This window comes from Hoplias malabaricus, chromosome Y (genome assembly GCF_029633855.1).
Source record: "Hoplias malabaricus isolate fHopMal1 chromosome Y, fHopMal1.hap1, whole genome shotgun sequence".
Lineage (NCBI taxonomy): Eukaryota > Metazoa > Chordata > Actinopteri > Characiformes > Erythrinidae > Hoplias > Hoplias malabaricus.
The window spans coordinates 1,528,916-1,544,133 of record NC_089820.1 but is presented as its reverse complement, the minus strand read 5'-3'; the positions used below and the strand labels follow the sequence as shown (position 1 = coordinate 1,544,133).

The following is a 15,218-nucleotide window of genomic DNA, read 5'->3' as shown; positions in this document are numbered from 1 at the left end:
ACAAAATTTTATTATTGTCACAAACTACGAATCCTCAAATTTCATTCCCTTGTAATTTCAAAGCTTTAGCCTGAAAAAAAGAATTAAAAGTTTTCCTTGTTGAATATAAATTCAGCTCCAGCTTGTGACTGCTTGAGGCATTGCTTTCCCAAGGCTTTGGCCAGAGGCGTCGGGCCACAGAGAAACACCCCTACTTTACACCTGAGGGATAGGGAAATTAGTGCTACAAAAAATGAACGGCTTGTACTCACAATACAAAGAGGTTATGTTACAGGAAAATTAAAAATGATAAGACTCTTGAATAGTTCAGCACCTACCCAGGGTGACTTGTGGCAATACTGTTGAACTCATTGTCCCAATTGGGTTTACCATACAGGGTCTTTTGCTTCAAGCCAGTGATGGGGTCATTCTCTGCTTCATGGTGAACTCTGAAGTGAGCAGCCTTCATTTAAGAGTACAAGTACACTAATTAAAGATGAGAATAGTGGACATAAAGGACACATTTCAAAAGTTACAAGAGTATGTTGCAGTGGTTCTTTTCACACATCTACTGGATGCCACGAAATGTTGCTGTTCCCCAGTGTGGCAATAGGTCACATTTCATTCACTGTCTGTAACCACTTAACCAGTTCACTGGACACAACGCGGGAACACACCCTGGAGGGGCCGTCAGTCCTTCACAGGGTGACACACATTCACTTACACAATTCACTGTGGACACTTTTGAGTAGCCAATTCACCTAACAATGTGTTTTTGGACCGTGGGAGGAAACCGGAGCACCTGGAGGAAGCCTACACTTACACAGGGAGAACACACCTCACAGACTGTTACCTGGAGCAGGGCTTGAGCAGACAATTTCAGGTCTCTGGATCTGTGTCACAGCAACACTACCTGATGCACCACAGTGAAACCCTTAATAGGTCACATGTTTTACATAATATTAAACTGCTGTTTCACCCTGTTCTTCAATGGCCAGGACTCCCACAGTACAACCAAAGAGTTGGCATTATCTGAGTGATGGCTCTGCAGTGACACAGACTATGTGGTGGTGTGTTAGTGCATGTTGCTGCACTGGTATGGATGGATCAGACACAGGAGTGCTGCTAGAGTTTATAAAGACTACCCACTTAGTGGCCACATCAGAGACAGTAGCACATTTATGGTTGCACATTTTGTTAGTCATTCATTATTCCTGTATCAGTGGTCACTAGATACTGCCTGTAGTCCAGCAGATACAAAGAAGGGTTTTAACATCTAGCAGCACTGCTGTGTCTGATTGATTGGTGTCAACACACACAAACCCATCAACAACATGTCAGTGTCACTGCATCGCTGAAAACGATTCACCACCCAAATAATACCTGCTCTTTTGTGGTCCTGTGGAGGTCCCAAGTATTGAAACACAAAAAGGTGTCTAAGACAATATGAAGAGCAACAGCAGGGCTACAGACTGTATTTCTAGAATTACACACCTATAGTCTGCACATACAGGGTCTCACTGTGTAGTACCAAATGATACTATGTTTTGAGCTAGTAGCATATACACTGTGAACAAAATTCCTTGCTAATTAGTTTTCATTTAATGGCTATAATTTTACTGTAGAGGTGAGTGTTATGGCAAAACACTTCAGATACTTCAAGACATTGACTGCATTTGCATGCGTTTAACATTCCAGTAGCTGCAGAAAATCAAGTTTTATAAAGAGCAGTTCTCTGATCAATATGTTTACATGCACAAATAGGAAAACTCTGGGTTTACACAAGTCAGGCAGTAATGGGATTTCTATTCTGCAACCAGCAAATGACCATCTGTTCTTGGACCTAGAATATGGGTCCCTCCATTACAGACAAAAACTGTGTCTGCTAAATATGCATTTGTAGTAAGGACTGGTGGGAGCCAGTGGTACTTCAGATAAAGAATTGCAAGAGTTATTCCAGAATGTGTCAGATAAAACTTTGTGAACAGATGAAAGTCATGTGGGTACATTTGAGTTCATGCGTAGACTGAGAAAACTGAAAGAAATCAGGGTAAGTGTGTACATGCACTGAGAAATCAAATAGTACACTGTATACACAACCACCTGAATAATCAGATAACTGCAGTAATCAGATTATCTTCTTATAGTTAAATGCATGTAAAAATACTATCAAAATAGGAAATGTGTGAACCAGTGGCAGAGTCATGGTCAATCAAGACCCTTTGTTGGATGTGGCTAGCTTGTCTGGTGTAATTCCACAGAAGAGCTACAGTAGCATTAACTAGCCTTGGTGCCCCTGAGCCTGCTCCAAGTTCCCTGGTGGTCTTTTCATGGACACTTTTGATAAGTAAATAAACACAGGTTAAATTGTGCATTTAATCATTATGAAGAATTTTATTCTCTCAAAATTTAATGTGGACTTTGCTAAATCTTTTGTAAATGTTTCTAAATTTTACATTTTATATTTTTTATGTTGTGTTTATATATTTTGTTGTGTGAGTGTATGTGGCTCACCTCAGTGTCCTTCCAGCGAGTGAGATATATATTGTAACTGAGGAAGTCTTCCATGTGTTTCTGGGCCATTTGACGTTCCAGAGATTGTAGCAGGTCTGCAAACCACTCAAAAGCCTGTGTCTCTGGGCACAACCAATAGAAATAGATCTTCCAGAAGAAAAGAAAAAAAAATACAGAAATGGTAAATAATATTTTCTCTCTCTAAAAGACTTCTTCATGTTTTTACTTATATGTTCATATTTCAAAAACTTTACGGAGTGTATATAATCTGTGGCTAAAGTTGAAGAATGAAGTCCCTTATATTATATTATATTATATTATATTATATTATATTATATTATTCTGAAATCCCTTATATACAGGAGAAATAAAATGGAGATCTGGTCAAGAGGTTTTGCCTTTGTTCTTGTCTCTTCTAAAGTCAAGGAGTCTCTTTGAGTTTGGTTTCTACAAAACCGTGAATAACCCTGAAGTGTTTGAGCTGGAATGGTGTCACAATGAAATCCTGTGCAGTGGAGGAGGGAGAGCTGATCCTTGTAGCAGTCCTTGAAGCAGAATGCTGTAGATGATACTGTGCTTATGTCTGTGATGTCTTACTGTGTGTGCTCACTGGTTTATGTATTTATGGATGGTTGAATAAAAGTTATATTTAAAAAAAATATATATGTCACACAGCTCCAGTGCTTTGGGCTTTTTGGCCTTGGGTCACTGTCTGTGAGGGGTTTGGTGAATAGAGCACAAATAACCTCATCTAATGTAATTAAGTGTCCCCAAGGCTCAATGCATGGCCCCAATTGTTTTTTATATTCAATAATAATAAATATAAATTATACTATCTTTCATGGAACTGATCCTTCTCTGTATGCAGGTATTAAATTCACTGCAGGACAGATTCCATCACGTTCACCAGGCTTTTACTAACAAACCTCAATCTGTCCCCAAACTCAGCCCAGACTAAGGATATATGGTTTGGTCAAAAGGTCACTACACCCCCTCCTACCTCTACTATTACCACTAGTGAATGTATACAACAGTATACTAATACAGAGGAATCTAGCTAACATTAAAATTTTATCACCACATTACCAAGTCACAGTCAGATGTTAAGACAAACCTAGGTTTGTACAGCTAGACCGGTAACGGCCCTTTAATCCAATTAATCTTTTGACCTGTTATCATTTCAGTGTACAGCTGCTAATTATTTATCTATCTTTCTTATTGATCTTGCTAATTATTTATCTATCTTTCTTAAAACTGGATCAATTCATATCAGTTACCATTTTTTAAGGATTTAATCACAGGCATTTTTAATGACACTTGGATATGTTTTACTTCTATATGATGATGTGTATTTTATTTGCTCCCCTCTATACTTCTTTTCTGTAAAGGTTAAATAAATAACAGTCATAAAGTTAGTGTTGAAAACATCTTACCTTCTTGGTGAACACATTAGTGTTCTGCTGTACATGCTTGTACCACACAGATTTCAGAATAGAGGCAAAAGGAGTGACACCAATGCCAGCGCCCACCAACATGACAACCTCATATCGGAAGACGTCCTCACTGGCTGTGCCAAATGGACCGTCCACTGCCACCCTGTGCACACAGGCTCAAGTTTAACTGCTGATCACACTTGACTGAAATTAACTTACGAAATTATAAAATAACCGCAACCCTGAAATGGATTGATTGGCATGATGATGAAATTATAAATAATAATAATAATAATAATAGTAATAATAATAATGAAAAAACATATTGATAGTGAAAGTTGTTGTTGCTTCATCTCTTCAACAAATGCTTAGAAAAACATTTAAAAGATGCAGCAACTAATATATATATACACACACACACACACACACACACACAGATCAACCATAACAATATGAGCACCTCCTTGTTTCTACACTCAGTTCTCCACTCTCTCCATTCTCATAGTGTCCATTGTCTCAGCTCCATTGACCACACAGGAGCAATTTTATAGTTCATGCATATTTGCAGATGCATATTTTCGTATCCACGTTTCACCCTGTTCTTCAATGGTCAGGACCCCCACAGAGCAGACATGATTTGGGAGGTGGATCATTCTCAGTGCTGCAGCGATTAATCAGAGAGAGCAGGGCTGTTGGAGTTTATTGACTATTGAATGTCACTGCTGGACTGAGAAAAGTCCACCAATCTAAAATATCCAGCCAACAGTCCTATGTCCACTGATGAAGGACTAGAGGACGACTACCACAAACTGTGCAGATGAGCTATTGTCTCTGACTTTACATCTACAAGGTGAACCAACAAGGTAGGTGCGTCTAACAGAGTGGACAAGGAGTGGACACTTTTTAAAACTCCAGCAACAAAACTGTGTCTGCTACATCCACTCATAACAACACAACACACATTAACACACCACCACCACCATATTAGTGTCACTCCAGAACTGAGAATGGCCACCCAAATTATACCTGCTCTGTGGTGCTCCTCTGGGGTCCTGAACACTGAAGAATAAAGTGAAAGGGAGCAAACAATGTATTTTTACATATTTTTTACACTAGAAGGAAAATCACAGAGGAACAGCGGGCAGTATATTAATACAGAGTCTTGTAATGTATTATATTATTAATTATTGTAATTGAGCTTCATGAAGTAGTTAAAATATTCCTGTGGGGAAGCAAAAACAAGTTTGGGATGGTGAAATCAAAATTCTGTAAGAGCTCTTTAGTGTTTGCTCTCTGTAAAACCTTTGCAAACATCCGCTTGTATGTGCTCACTTCTTCTTTCTGCCAGTTCAGTACAATCCAGCCATGCCACATCCCCTTTTTTACACATATGTAGTTTCCCCATTCACAGCTGTTACTTTCTGACATGTGTTCTATCTATGTTGTATTGACCTCAAATACAGTAATACTATAAAACTGTACAAAAGTTGAAACTAGGCATGTAATAATGTGGCAGGCCCTGCAGACAGGCATGATAGCAAAAAAAATTAAAAATAAAAAAACAGTATTCGTATACGTACTCGTATTTACATAAAAGTCATTCTCTTTCAACCCTGAATACTATAGGGTGTAAAAGGAAGAACATTTGCACAGCTTTCCCACAAAGTTCTCAACATACACTTTGTTCTCACACCTGTCTTTCACTCCTATTTAAAGGCCTACTCAAAAAGCTTTTGTAATCTTTTTAAGCTGTTGAAATGTCTTCATGTTATTTATATTTATTACTGTCAGTTGTCTGCCAGACAGCGTATTAACATTACCTTTAGGTTTTTAGAATGGCTTCAGAAACCCAGACCTGCACACAACCTTCCTAATGAAATAAAAAAGTAAACCAGGTCTGATCTTTGTCTGAGAAACCAATATTAAGTTTACAATTCAGTTATTAAAACATATTATCATACATATCAAACATATTATCTAATAACTACAATATAAATATTATGTTTATTGTCCAGTTTTGAAAATGCTAAGCTTAAGGAAATAAAGCTTTTCTATGCCAGTCTTATCCGGTGTGGCTGCAGGTTTTTATTTCAATCAAGTAAGAGCACACCTTGTGTAACTAACCAACTGTTTAAAGACTGAAACTAGACGATTAAACAAGTAGAATCAGGGCTGCTTCTGCTTATTTGGAATGAAAACCTGCAGCCACACTGACCCATTATGGATAAGATTGGGGACCCATGTTCTATATTGACAGTGGAGACAGTAACACTCATACCAGCCACGCAAGTAGGACACCAACACATCAGTGTCACTGCAGAGCTGAGAATGATCCACCTCCAAAATAGCACCTGCAGTGGGATGGACCTGTGGGTGTCCTGATTTGGACGAAGATGGTAAAATGGGGCTAACAATGTAACAGATATGCAGGGGATGCACAACAATGTTAAGTGTAGAACCACAAAATGCACATGTATGTGGAGTGAAGCTGTTAAAACAATGTATAGAATGTATAGAAGGAGGTGATTTTTATGTTATACCTGATCGATGTATGCTGCAGATATGCTATTTTTATATTTATACACCCACAGTGTGAGTGTTCAGAATTTCACTGTTGCCATAGTTTGCCTTTAAAGCAAATTGTGACACTTTGAGCGTCGTCTTTTACATATTGACTCTGATAAAAAGCATCTTTTTAAAGTTAAAGTGCCACTTTAGATAGTTTTTACTTTGCCAAATGATACATTCTTACCTGGGAAGCTCCCAGGCCTCTTGTCCATCTGTCTTGTCCCCTCCACATGCTGAGTAGAGACTTTGTGTCCAGTCCCCAACAATGCGGATGTGAATACTGAAGTGGTCCTCTTCAGGGGCAGAGGTCAGCGTAAATGGGTGCCACTCCAACTGAGAGATAGACGGGCACTGCACCGATATGTACTGTCCTACCTCCATTTTAAATCCCTTCTTCTTCATCTGCAGCTCCAGGGTTTTAGATGGGTGCATTACCACCTGATGAAGGACAGAGCCCCTGCTACTATATTTTAACTTTCTACAACATCATCAAGCAACAACATGATTTGACTTTACAACTGCATTAAATTGCTTTAAAAATATTTAAAATATTTCAGTCATTTAGGACATAATGTATAAGTAAATTAATAATGTCTACTAATGACAAAATGACAAGTAATTAACTAGACATCAGATTAGGTGTCTTCTTGAGACATCCATGCTAAAATGATGTGGAATATTCTTGTGTTAAACATATTTTTCACTGACCTTGGTGATGACCACCTTTTGCTGTGAGCGGTAGAATCGCACTATTCTCTCACACAGATACAGAAACATCGGCCCAACCACCCACTTCCATGTCTGTGAAAAAAACAATGAGCAACAATATGTTTTAATTTGGAAGAACCTCTTGTTGAATTGCAAATAATTTATTATACAGTTTTCTACTCATTTGCATTCATGTTAATGTAAGGAGAAACTTTAAAATGGACAGTGCCATCTGTTTTCTTTTAGTTTTGGCTTTGATTCTTCTACATATGGCATTTCCAGAAAAGTTAGGACATTTTGTAAAATGCCATAAAACTATGTATCTGCGATTCTCTTTAAGATTTATATAATTGATGAATATACAACAAATATATTTCCCATGTTTTCACTGAACAACTTGATTGTATTTTGTAATTAATAACACATTCAAACAGAATTTGATGTCCAAAAACAGTTGGGACAGTGATATGTTTACCACTGTGTTATATCATTTTTGCAGAGTCTTACTTGACACAAGACTTCAGCTTCCCAAAAAATCTGGGGTCACTTGAGCAGTGTTGTCTAACACAGACAGGGCAACAGACAGATTTCTACAGATATCCTCAAAATTTTTCTGCTATATTATGTACTGTACATAGTGAAATATTTTGGAATCTTGCGCACATTTTTAACTGTTCACAACTCTCACAGAATATTTAGTACAAAGTGTTTTTATCAAATCCAGATGCCATCACCTGTTACTAATACACCTGCTTATTATGGAATGTTTCAGATTCAAATATATCTTGAATATTCTATAAACTTTTCAGTTTTTTAATTTGCCTCTGTCCCAAACGTTTTGGAGTGTGTTGCACACATCAAATCCTAAATTGGTTTACTTTTATAATTAAATTCATTTGTTTGGTGAAAACTTTAGAAATGTATTTGTGTGTGTGTGTGTGTGTGTGTGTGTGTGTGTGTGTGTGTGTGTGTGTGTGTGTGTGTGTGCGTGTGTGTGTGTGTGTGTATTTTGTTTGGGTTGTTTTTTTTCTTTCATTAAATAATCTTGTGGATGAAAGTAATTGAAACCAAATACAAGCATCTGCTGTGAGGTCTTCATGTAAAAGGGTCACCACAGTAAATGTAAGCAAACTACCTATTAATACTTGTGATGTTAGAATAAGCAGGTGTTTACAACAATCTGGACATAGTGCACATGTCTCTGTAAATCACAACATAGATTTTAATACATTTAATATAATAAAGTTGTTGTACAATATAGCTAGAGTGGGGTTGGCCTACCATCGGTGGGTTTCCGGCAAATTCTGGCTCAGAGCAGTTTCTTACTCTGCCCCAATCCTCAAAAAGTTTGTAACATGACTGGGGATGGTGGTGCTTCATACTGTCAGCTGTCTGGCCTCTCACGATGCGTCTGACAACATTCAACATACTCACATAAACAGACAAACTCAAACCACTCACATTCAGCTGTTATATTTCTCTACAAATAATGAATTTAACAACAACAACAACAACAACAATAATAATAATAAAATAGTGCCTTTCACAATCCCAAGTACGCTTTAAAATCATAGGTGAAAAAAAATCTAGCAAAGATGTGAAGTGAGGTTTCAGCAGTTACGAAGGAATTTCAGATTTTGCTCCAGCTAACAAAACTTGTTTTTTCTGCATTAAGATTTAGATAATTATTATATTTATAATAATTTATTAAATTGTGTTGCAATAAGCCCCAAAATATGTTAATGTGAGTTGTGGTGGTCATCCATTCTTATGTTCACTCACCCAATCCCATGGAGTACTAGGCCAATAAAAAACACGATGAAGAGGTGGTGGGTGAACCAAAACACCTCAAAATAGGACCTGCGGATGACCTCCATGGAAGAAGTGATGATGAGAATGAGTGCAAGGGTGATGACCACGCCAGTTAGTCCTGCCACTGTGGTGAACATCACAATCGTTGGGTTCTGTAACAGTGGAACAAAAATGAAGGAAAACTGTTAATAAACTGCACAGACAACATAAAAAACAGCAAGTTTTGTGCATACTGTATAGTTCTGCTCAACATACGGAATTTATTAGCATATCATCACCATGATCACCAGTATACAAATTTACCATAAAACTGAATTATCACTGGATTAGGAACGCCTACTTTTTATCTACACTAATTGTTTATTGTATCAGCTCCACTGACCATACAGGAGCATGCTGTACTTCTAAAAACTCTAATCCTGTTTCTCTGCATACTTTATTAATTCCATTTCACCCTGCTCTTCAATGATCAGGAAACAAACAACCATAGACCAAGTATGATTTGGGGAGTGGATAATTCTTACAGACATGGTGGTGGTGTGTATGTGTTGCGCTAGTACAAGTGGATCAGACCCTATCCCGATACGAGTCCTTTAATATTCAGTATCTGCCGATACTGTGCCCGATGCCGACGCAAAACAACCCCCTGTAGGCGGGGCTGTGACTTCATTGGCTGCAGCACTAAATGATGGGCAGAGAACCCTGGCTGCTGATTGGCTAAATAAAAGTGACGACCAATGAGAAGCACATTCTCTGTTTAGGACCGGGGAAAATCGGCCCCAACCTCCGACTGAGAAAGAGAAGCGTGTCTCAAAAAAATCATCATCTTAAAAGTCTCACCTAAGAAATACGGGATAAAACGTCCCGTATCGGTCCAAAACACAACACGACTTTTAGCGTCCAAATACCTGACGGTTGGCAACACTAATCACGTGCCCTCCAGCTCTGAATCCAACTCGCGGGAACATGCATTTGTGCGTAACAGTCAGAAAGGAGTGTGTCCATTACGGTGGCCAGCAGAGTCACAAAAACATCTACAAAGCGTGCTAGAAGAGGAGGAGGGAGTGTGAGCTGGAGCTTGCCGCCTAGAGGAAACGGAGTATCGAGCTCAATAAAGCCGATACATTTCAGTAAAATAATGCTATGATCAGCCCAATACCGATCCGGGCATCCTTAGATAAAGATGTACACAGTGTTTTATAATCAGTGAATTCCAGTACATTAAGTTGTACTCATATTAAGGCATATGCAAATTTTTCAATAGCTTGAATATTTTAAAGGCAAAAAAAAGGAAATGGATACGTCTGGAGCAGTTGCACATGAGCTTGAGGTTATCAACCCCAGTGCTAGGCTTTGGCTATGGTACAACCTTCCCAGGCATTGGGGATGAGGCACTGAGTGAATATGTGTTCTCTGGGTTGATGGAGCAACATTCAGCATCAGAACATGACCTCACTAAATGTCACATGGCTAAATATAATCAGATCATCATGGAAATGTTTCAACATCCAAGCTAAACACTTCCCAAAAGAGTACTACTTAGCATGCATCAAATGCACGTATACAAACATGTAGAAACCTGGTGTATATGTCTCTGTATATTAAAGGATTTCACAAGAAATTGCCCACATACATTTGAACAGATTGATTCATTGAAGACATGTTGGTTGCATGAGGTTTGCGTTCATTTGATTTAACACTGATGCTGCAATACTACAGTAGATACAAATGGAATAACTTGTATGTAGGGGCTGCTTAAAAAACACTATGCAGTATCTTTCACTTAAAATTACAGCTTTAAAATTCACTGTGATTTACTGACCTGTAATAGGCACAATAGAGCCTGTTATTGCTACTTTGGGGTTAGCACTGCATAAACTGCACTATATAACTTTTGGAGGAGTGTAGAATATCACCCCCTCCTTCCCCATTTATCTCAGTACCGTGCTGTATATATGAATTACAGTAGGGGGAGAAAAATCTAACCTAGTGTCCTTCTAAGGTCAAGTACTTTATACAGGTTGGGTATACGCACTGCTTGTACACAGCAGATGTCCTTCATATTGTGTGAAAATTTCATAATTAAAGGACCAATATAAATGCTACAGAATTACTTGAAATAAATTCTTTTTACATTCACTTCTTGATTAGTATGTATGTAAAGTATGTTAACTGCACAGCTGATGTTTGGGCCCCCACCACCATTTCTATCAGTAGTAACATCAGGTCAGTAACAGGGCTTATATTTTTCATATAGGATATGATCTATTGCATTGTTATGCTGATGTGCTCTTCCTCTTTTTGTTCTATTCCTGGATGCAAGGGACTGTGGTCACATTGGGTCACACTGCCACCATGGTAACATCATGTGATCATTATACAAGCAACAGAGCATGAAGGAAATGTGGGATGAGTGAGTGAGTGACTGACTGACTGAATGAGTGTATGAATGAGTTTCTCTTTGTGTTGGCATATGTTATGTGTTTGAGTGACAAAGAGAGAGACAGCAAAAGAGAGTATGAGCCCTAAAGTGCTGCCTTTCATCACACTGCTGGTACTAAATCTTCTTTACAAGACTTGACTAAGGAAGGAAGCTGGGTAAAGAAGAACTTCCATCCATGTGGGAAACTCTTGAACCATTGGGACATCATGATTTCGAAACTCTTTGTAACATTCTTAAAATATAAACTGGCTTTTATATAAATTTACAGGAGAAGGATAAATCTTTGTTAACTTGCGGTGGAAGTTAATGTTAAAAAATATTTTGGAGCATTTTAATTGGTCCATTCATCATGTAATGCTCACACAATATGAAGGAGAGATGCTGTGTTCGAATGTTGTATTAAACTAAAAATCAATAAAACATTTTAAGTGACGGAATTTTTTATAAATATGTAGTTTTTAATGTAATGTAGTTCTGATCAGAACTTTCACTGTGGACTATGCTTTTTTAAAAATATTTATTTGTTTGTTTGTTTGCTGTTTTGTTTATTTTTTCCCTCGTGTTTAGAAATGTATGGCCCAAACTGAAGGTTTAGCTCTAGTAGTCATGATTGTTCATTGCTGAACAGACCAACACTGGAAATATTAATAATTACAATAAGAACACTGTCTTTGATTATGAAGGATCCCCTTATGTAGCAGTACATAAATGTTAGTATGCATTTCACTGAGTAAATGTTTGAGACTGTGCACAATACAATGTAGGCAATGGACAAATGAATTTTGTTGTCAGCTTTTCACTTACCGTCTGATTACTTCTGATGGGATTGAGGAAAGACACATTTTCCTTGTTGCCAATCAGAGAGAGGACATGAGGCAGAGAGGTCATGTTGTCATCTAGCTGAGCATCCATGAATCGCTCAAAATTAAACAGATGAGCGATGATGTGCACTGCTGAGATTCACAGTTAAAAATGCAGTTAAAAACATTCTCCAACAGACACTAATGTTATGCAATAACAGTTGGAAACAACTAAAACAAACCAAATAGTGGAGAATAGCTTAATAAGTGCAGTTTATCGAAAGAATGTGATAGTCAAATGTTACCTGTGTGAAAAGCAATCATGTAGCCCACCAGTTTGTGAAAAGTAATGTTTCTGTCCAGCTGGCGGGCAGCAGTACGGCTACAGGACTGTAAAAACACATACATTCAAACTCAATTCCACTAAAATTCCACTTTTTTGTTTGTTTGTTTGTTTTTTTTTTTGTTTTTTAATGATGTGATGTGAAACAGAATTGTGGTGATGAAGACCTATTACACAAAAATGTTTATACTACCGGATTATTTTTGGCATCACATTTTGGTCTTAAGGGAATTTAAGAATCTTCATATGGCAAAATAATAGGATTTATTATGTTAAATAACGTGTAGTTCATTGGTCATTTTGGATAGCAAGGAAATATTTGGCTATTTTTCTTAAATTGTAGACATTGTGATCCCTGGTTTCAGTCGCCTCCATTTGAGTTTCTCGGGAACATCAAACACACATAACACCACCTTGAAAAATATGGTCTATATCGCACTTTCTGAATCATGAAGGAATTTTAAAACTTGATCATATACACCGATCAACTATAACAACTGCTGTGTCTAATCTACTTGTACTAGTGCAATGCACTTTGTTTCTGCACTCACCGTCCATTCTCTCAGCTCCACTGATCATACACCTTGTAGAATTACAATTACAGACTAATTTATTTGCTCCTTTCACCCTGTTCTTCAATGGTCAGGTGTGGGTGGTGGGTCATTCTCATTGGAGCCGTGACACTGACGTGATGGTTGTGAGTGTAGAAACAAAGAGGTGGTCATAATGTTAGGATTGATCTGCGTATATACAGAGTTTGATACCTATTTATCCCTGCTGTGGACATCCCTTCATAATAAAATTAAGGTTTGGCCTAAATTTAATATAAATAATAAATATCCCAATCCATGCTGCATTAAGTCATTAGGGTCTTGTTCTTATTCATTATTAATTAATTTGCATTATTTCCTTGTATTGTGAAGGGATGTCTAAAGCAGGGCTCTATGTTACAGTTGTATATGTTATATATATAACTTTTATCTTTCTTTCTTTCTTTCTTTCTTTCTCTTCATCTGCCTGTCTGAACTGCTGCGCTTTTTCTGACCTGTATAGAGCCCCGGAGTAAGGAGAGCAGGTTGCGGCAGACGGGCAGCAGGATCAACATGCAGTTAAAATTCAGACACGCAGCTGGAGCCCTCGCCCAGGACAGAGCATGCTGGGGGATAAGAGAGAGAATGAAAGAACAAAACAAAAACATTGAGGTGGCAGAATGGAAGTGTGAGAATTTTGTTTCTGTATATTTACATTTGCAGTGTTTTTAGCTTTTTGTTAATTTTGCTGCCTCTTGTGAACCTTCATAGAGTGTGTGCAAAACAGACTGAGAGACAGAGAGAGAGGGGTGATGAATAGTTTCCTTTCATAACCACTTTAAGCTCCAACACCTGTTCAACAACAAGTTCTGTGTTCTTTGATGCATGGAAAAAAACACAGTTTTAACGTAATGATGGTTCATTTGATGAAATCGGTAAAGAGTGCATAAGACATTAGGTATGCAGCCCTGCTGGTGAAATCCCTTCATGCATGGAGTGATTTAATAAGGTAGGGGAATGAGATAATTAATGCAGGTAAATACATGAGGCACGTGAACTAGATAATGTAATATTTAGTTTCTATGTTGTATTAAAGGCAATTCGGAGCAACTGATGCAATAAATCAACAAACACGTGTTTGGTGTCTTCTTTTGTTTGGAGATGTAGCTGCAATACTAATGTTGCTAATAAACAGGTTACATGCCAAAATGTTCATTTATTTACATCAGTATATGACGATAAGCTATGTTTAGATATGTTTTTTCAGTCGTGCTACAGAATTAAATATTTCATTCCAAAGCCTTATTTGGTTGTTCCCATGAATTGTCATGAACTCATGTCACCAGCAGGGCTCCATATTACTGCATTCATTTAATAACAAAACTGATTATCTAGTTGCTATGTGAAATTCACAATTAAAACAAAAATTTTACCCCAAGAATGGCTCTAGTGTAGAAGAATCGGTCGTCCAGAAATACAATGTAAAAATGGACAAAAAGGAATGCATTGATTCCAAGCCAAACCAGCTAGAAAAGAAGTAAACATACATTTAAATTATAATTATATGTTTATATGTGAAATACATAAAATAGCAAATATCTACACATCATGCTGTGAAAATTCACTGTGAAATGTAATTCACTGCATTAACCTGGTGATGTATTTTGTTAAAATGGGGCACACATTTGAATTAAGTCAATATAATGCAAACTATTTTTCTGTTCGCTGAAACACAAGAATCAAGATCAGGTTTAAAAAGACTCACAATGACGAAGATGGAAAGTCCTTCATTTGCTGCAAAGTTGCCCATGCTAAAAGAACAGATGAGAATGTGTACATGTGTGAAAGAAAGACTGAGTGGTGTAGAGAAGTGAAAGGCATTCAGTATTTAAGGCTGAGGGCTGTAGAGGAAGTCTGACATGCCTGACAGAATCAGCCATCAAAAGAGACAGTGAAAGAGAGTTTTACTCGTCTGTAAGTTTTTACTCACTGTTTGAACTCCCACCGAAACTTATTTGTTACTTGAGTTGTTTATTTTTGCAGTACTTTTGGATTGTTTACCTTCTCCTGTATTTGGAGATATTTCCA

General features: G+C 37.6%; 1 protein-coding gene across 4 annotated transcripts; it reads right to left on the bottom strand.

Moving 5' to 3' along the window:
* Positions 1-67: 67 nt before the first annotated feature.
* On the bottom strand, positions 68-14,981 carry LOC136678391 (cytochrome b-245 heavy chain-like). Of its 4 annotated transcripts, none has more exons than XM_066656444.1 (13): positions 14,896-14,981; positions 14,564-14,656; positions 13,646-13,756; positions 12,563-12,647; positions 12,262-12,410; positions 8,985-9,166; positions 8,484-8,613; positions 7,203-7,295; positions 6,679-6,932; positions 3,927-4,089; positions 2,494-2,640; positions 318-442; positions 68-201 (listed from the first exon to the last, which is right to left on the bottom strand). In XM_066656444.1, exons 1-13 carry the CDS (start codon positions 14,938-14,940, stop codon positions 84-86), a joined length of 1,695 nt encoding a protein of 564 aa, XP_066512541.1. In that variant the 5' UTR covers positions 14,941-14,981; the 3' UTR covers positions 68-83. The 4 variants fall into 4 exon arrangements, with proteins under 4 accessions (XP_066512541.1, XP_066512542.1, XP_066512544.1 ...); XM_066656445.1 differs by having other exon boundaries at positions 12,262-12,407; XM_066656447.1 differs by lacking the exons at positions 13,646-13,756; positions 14,564-14,656; positions 14,896-14,981 and adding an exon at positions 13,152-13,532 and having other exon boundaries at positions 12,262-12,407.
* Positions 14,982-15,218: the final 237 nt, after the last annotated feature.

What these genes read in the sequence shown, in the direction of transcription:
- LOC136678391 (XM_066656444.1), bottom strand. Translation starts at nt 14,940, where the DNA reads ATGGGCAACTTTGCAGCAAATGAAGGACTTTCCATCTTCGTCATT. An exon ending in CTAGTACTCCATGGGATTGG is followed by an intron (nt 8,614 to 8,984) that starts GTGAGTGAACAT and finishes GAATGTTGTCAG; the next exon opens with ACGCATCGTGAGAGGCCAGA. An exon ending in CTCGCTGGAAGGACACTGAG is followed by an intron (nt 443 to 2,493) that starts GTGAGCCACATA and finishes TCTTAAATGAAG; the next exon opens with GCTGCTCACTTCAGAGTTCA.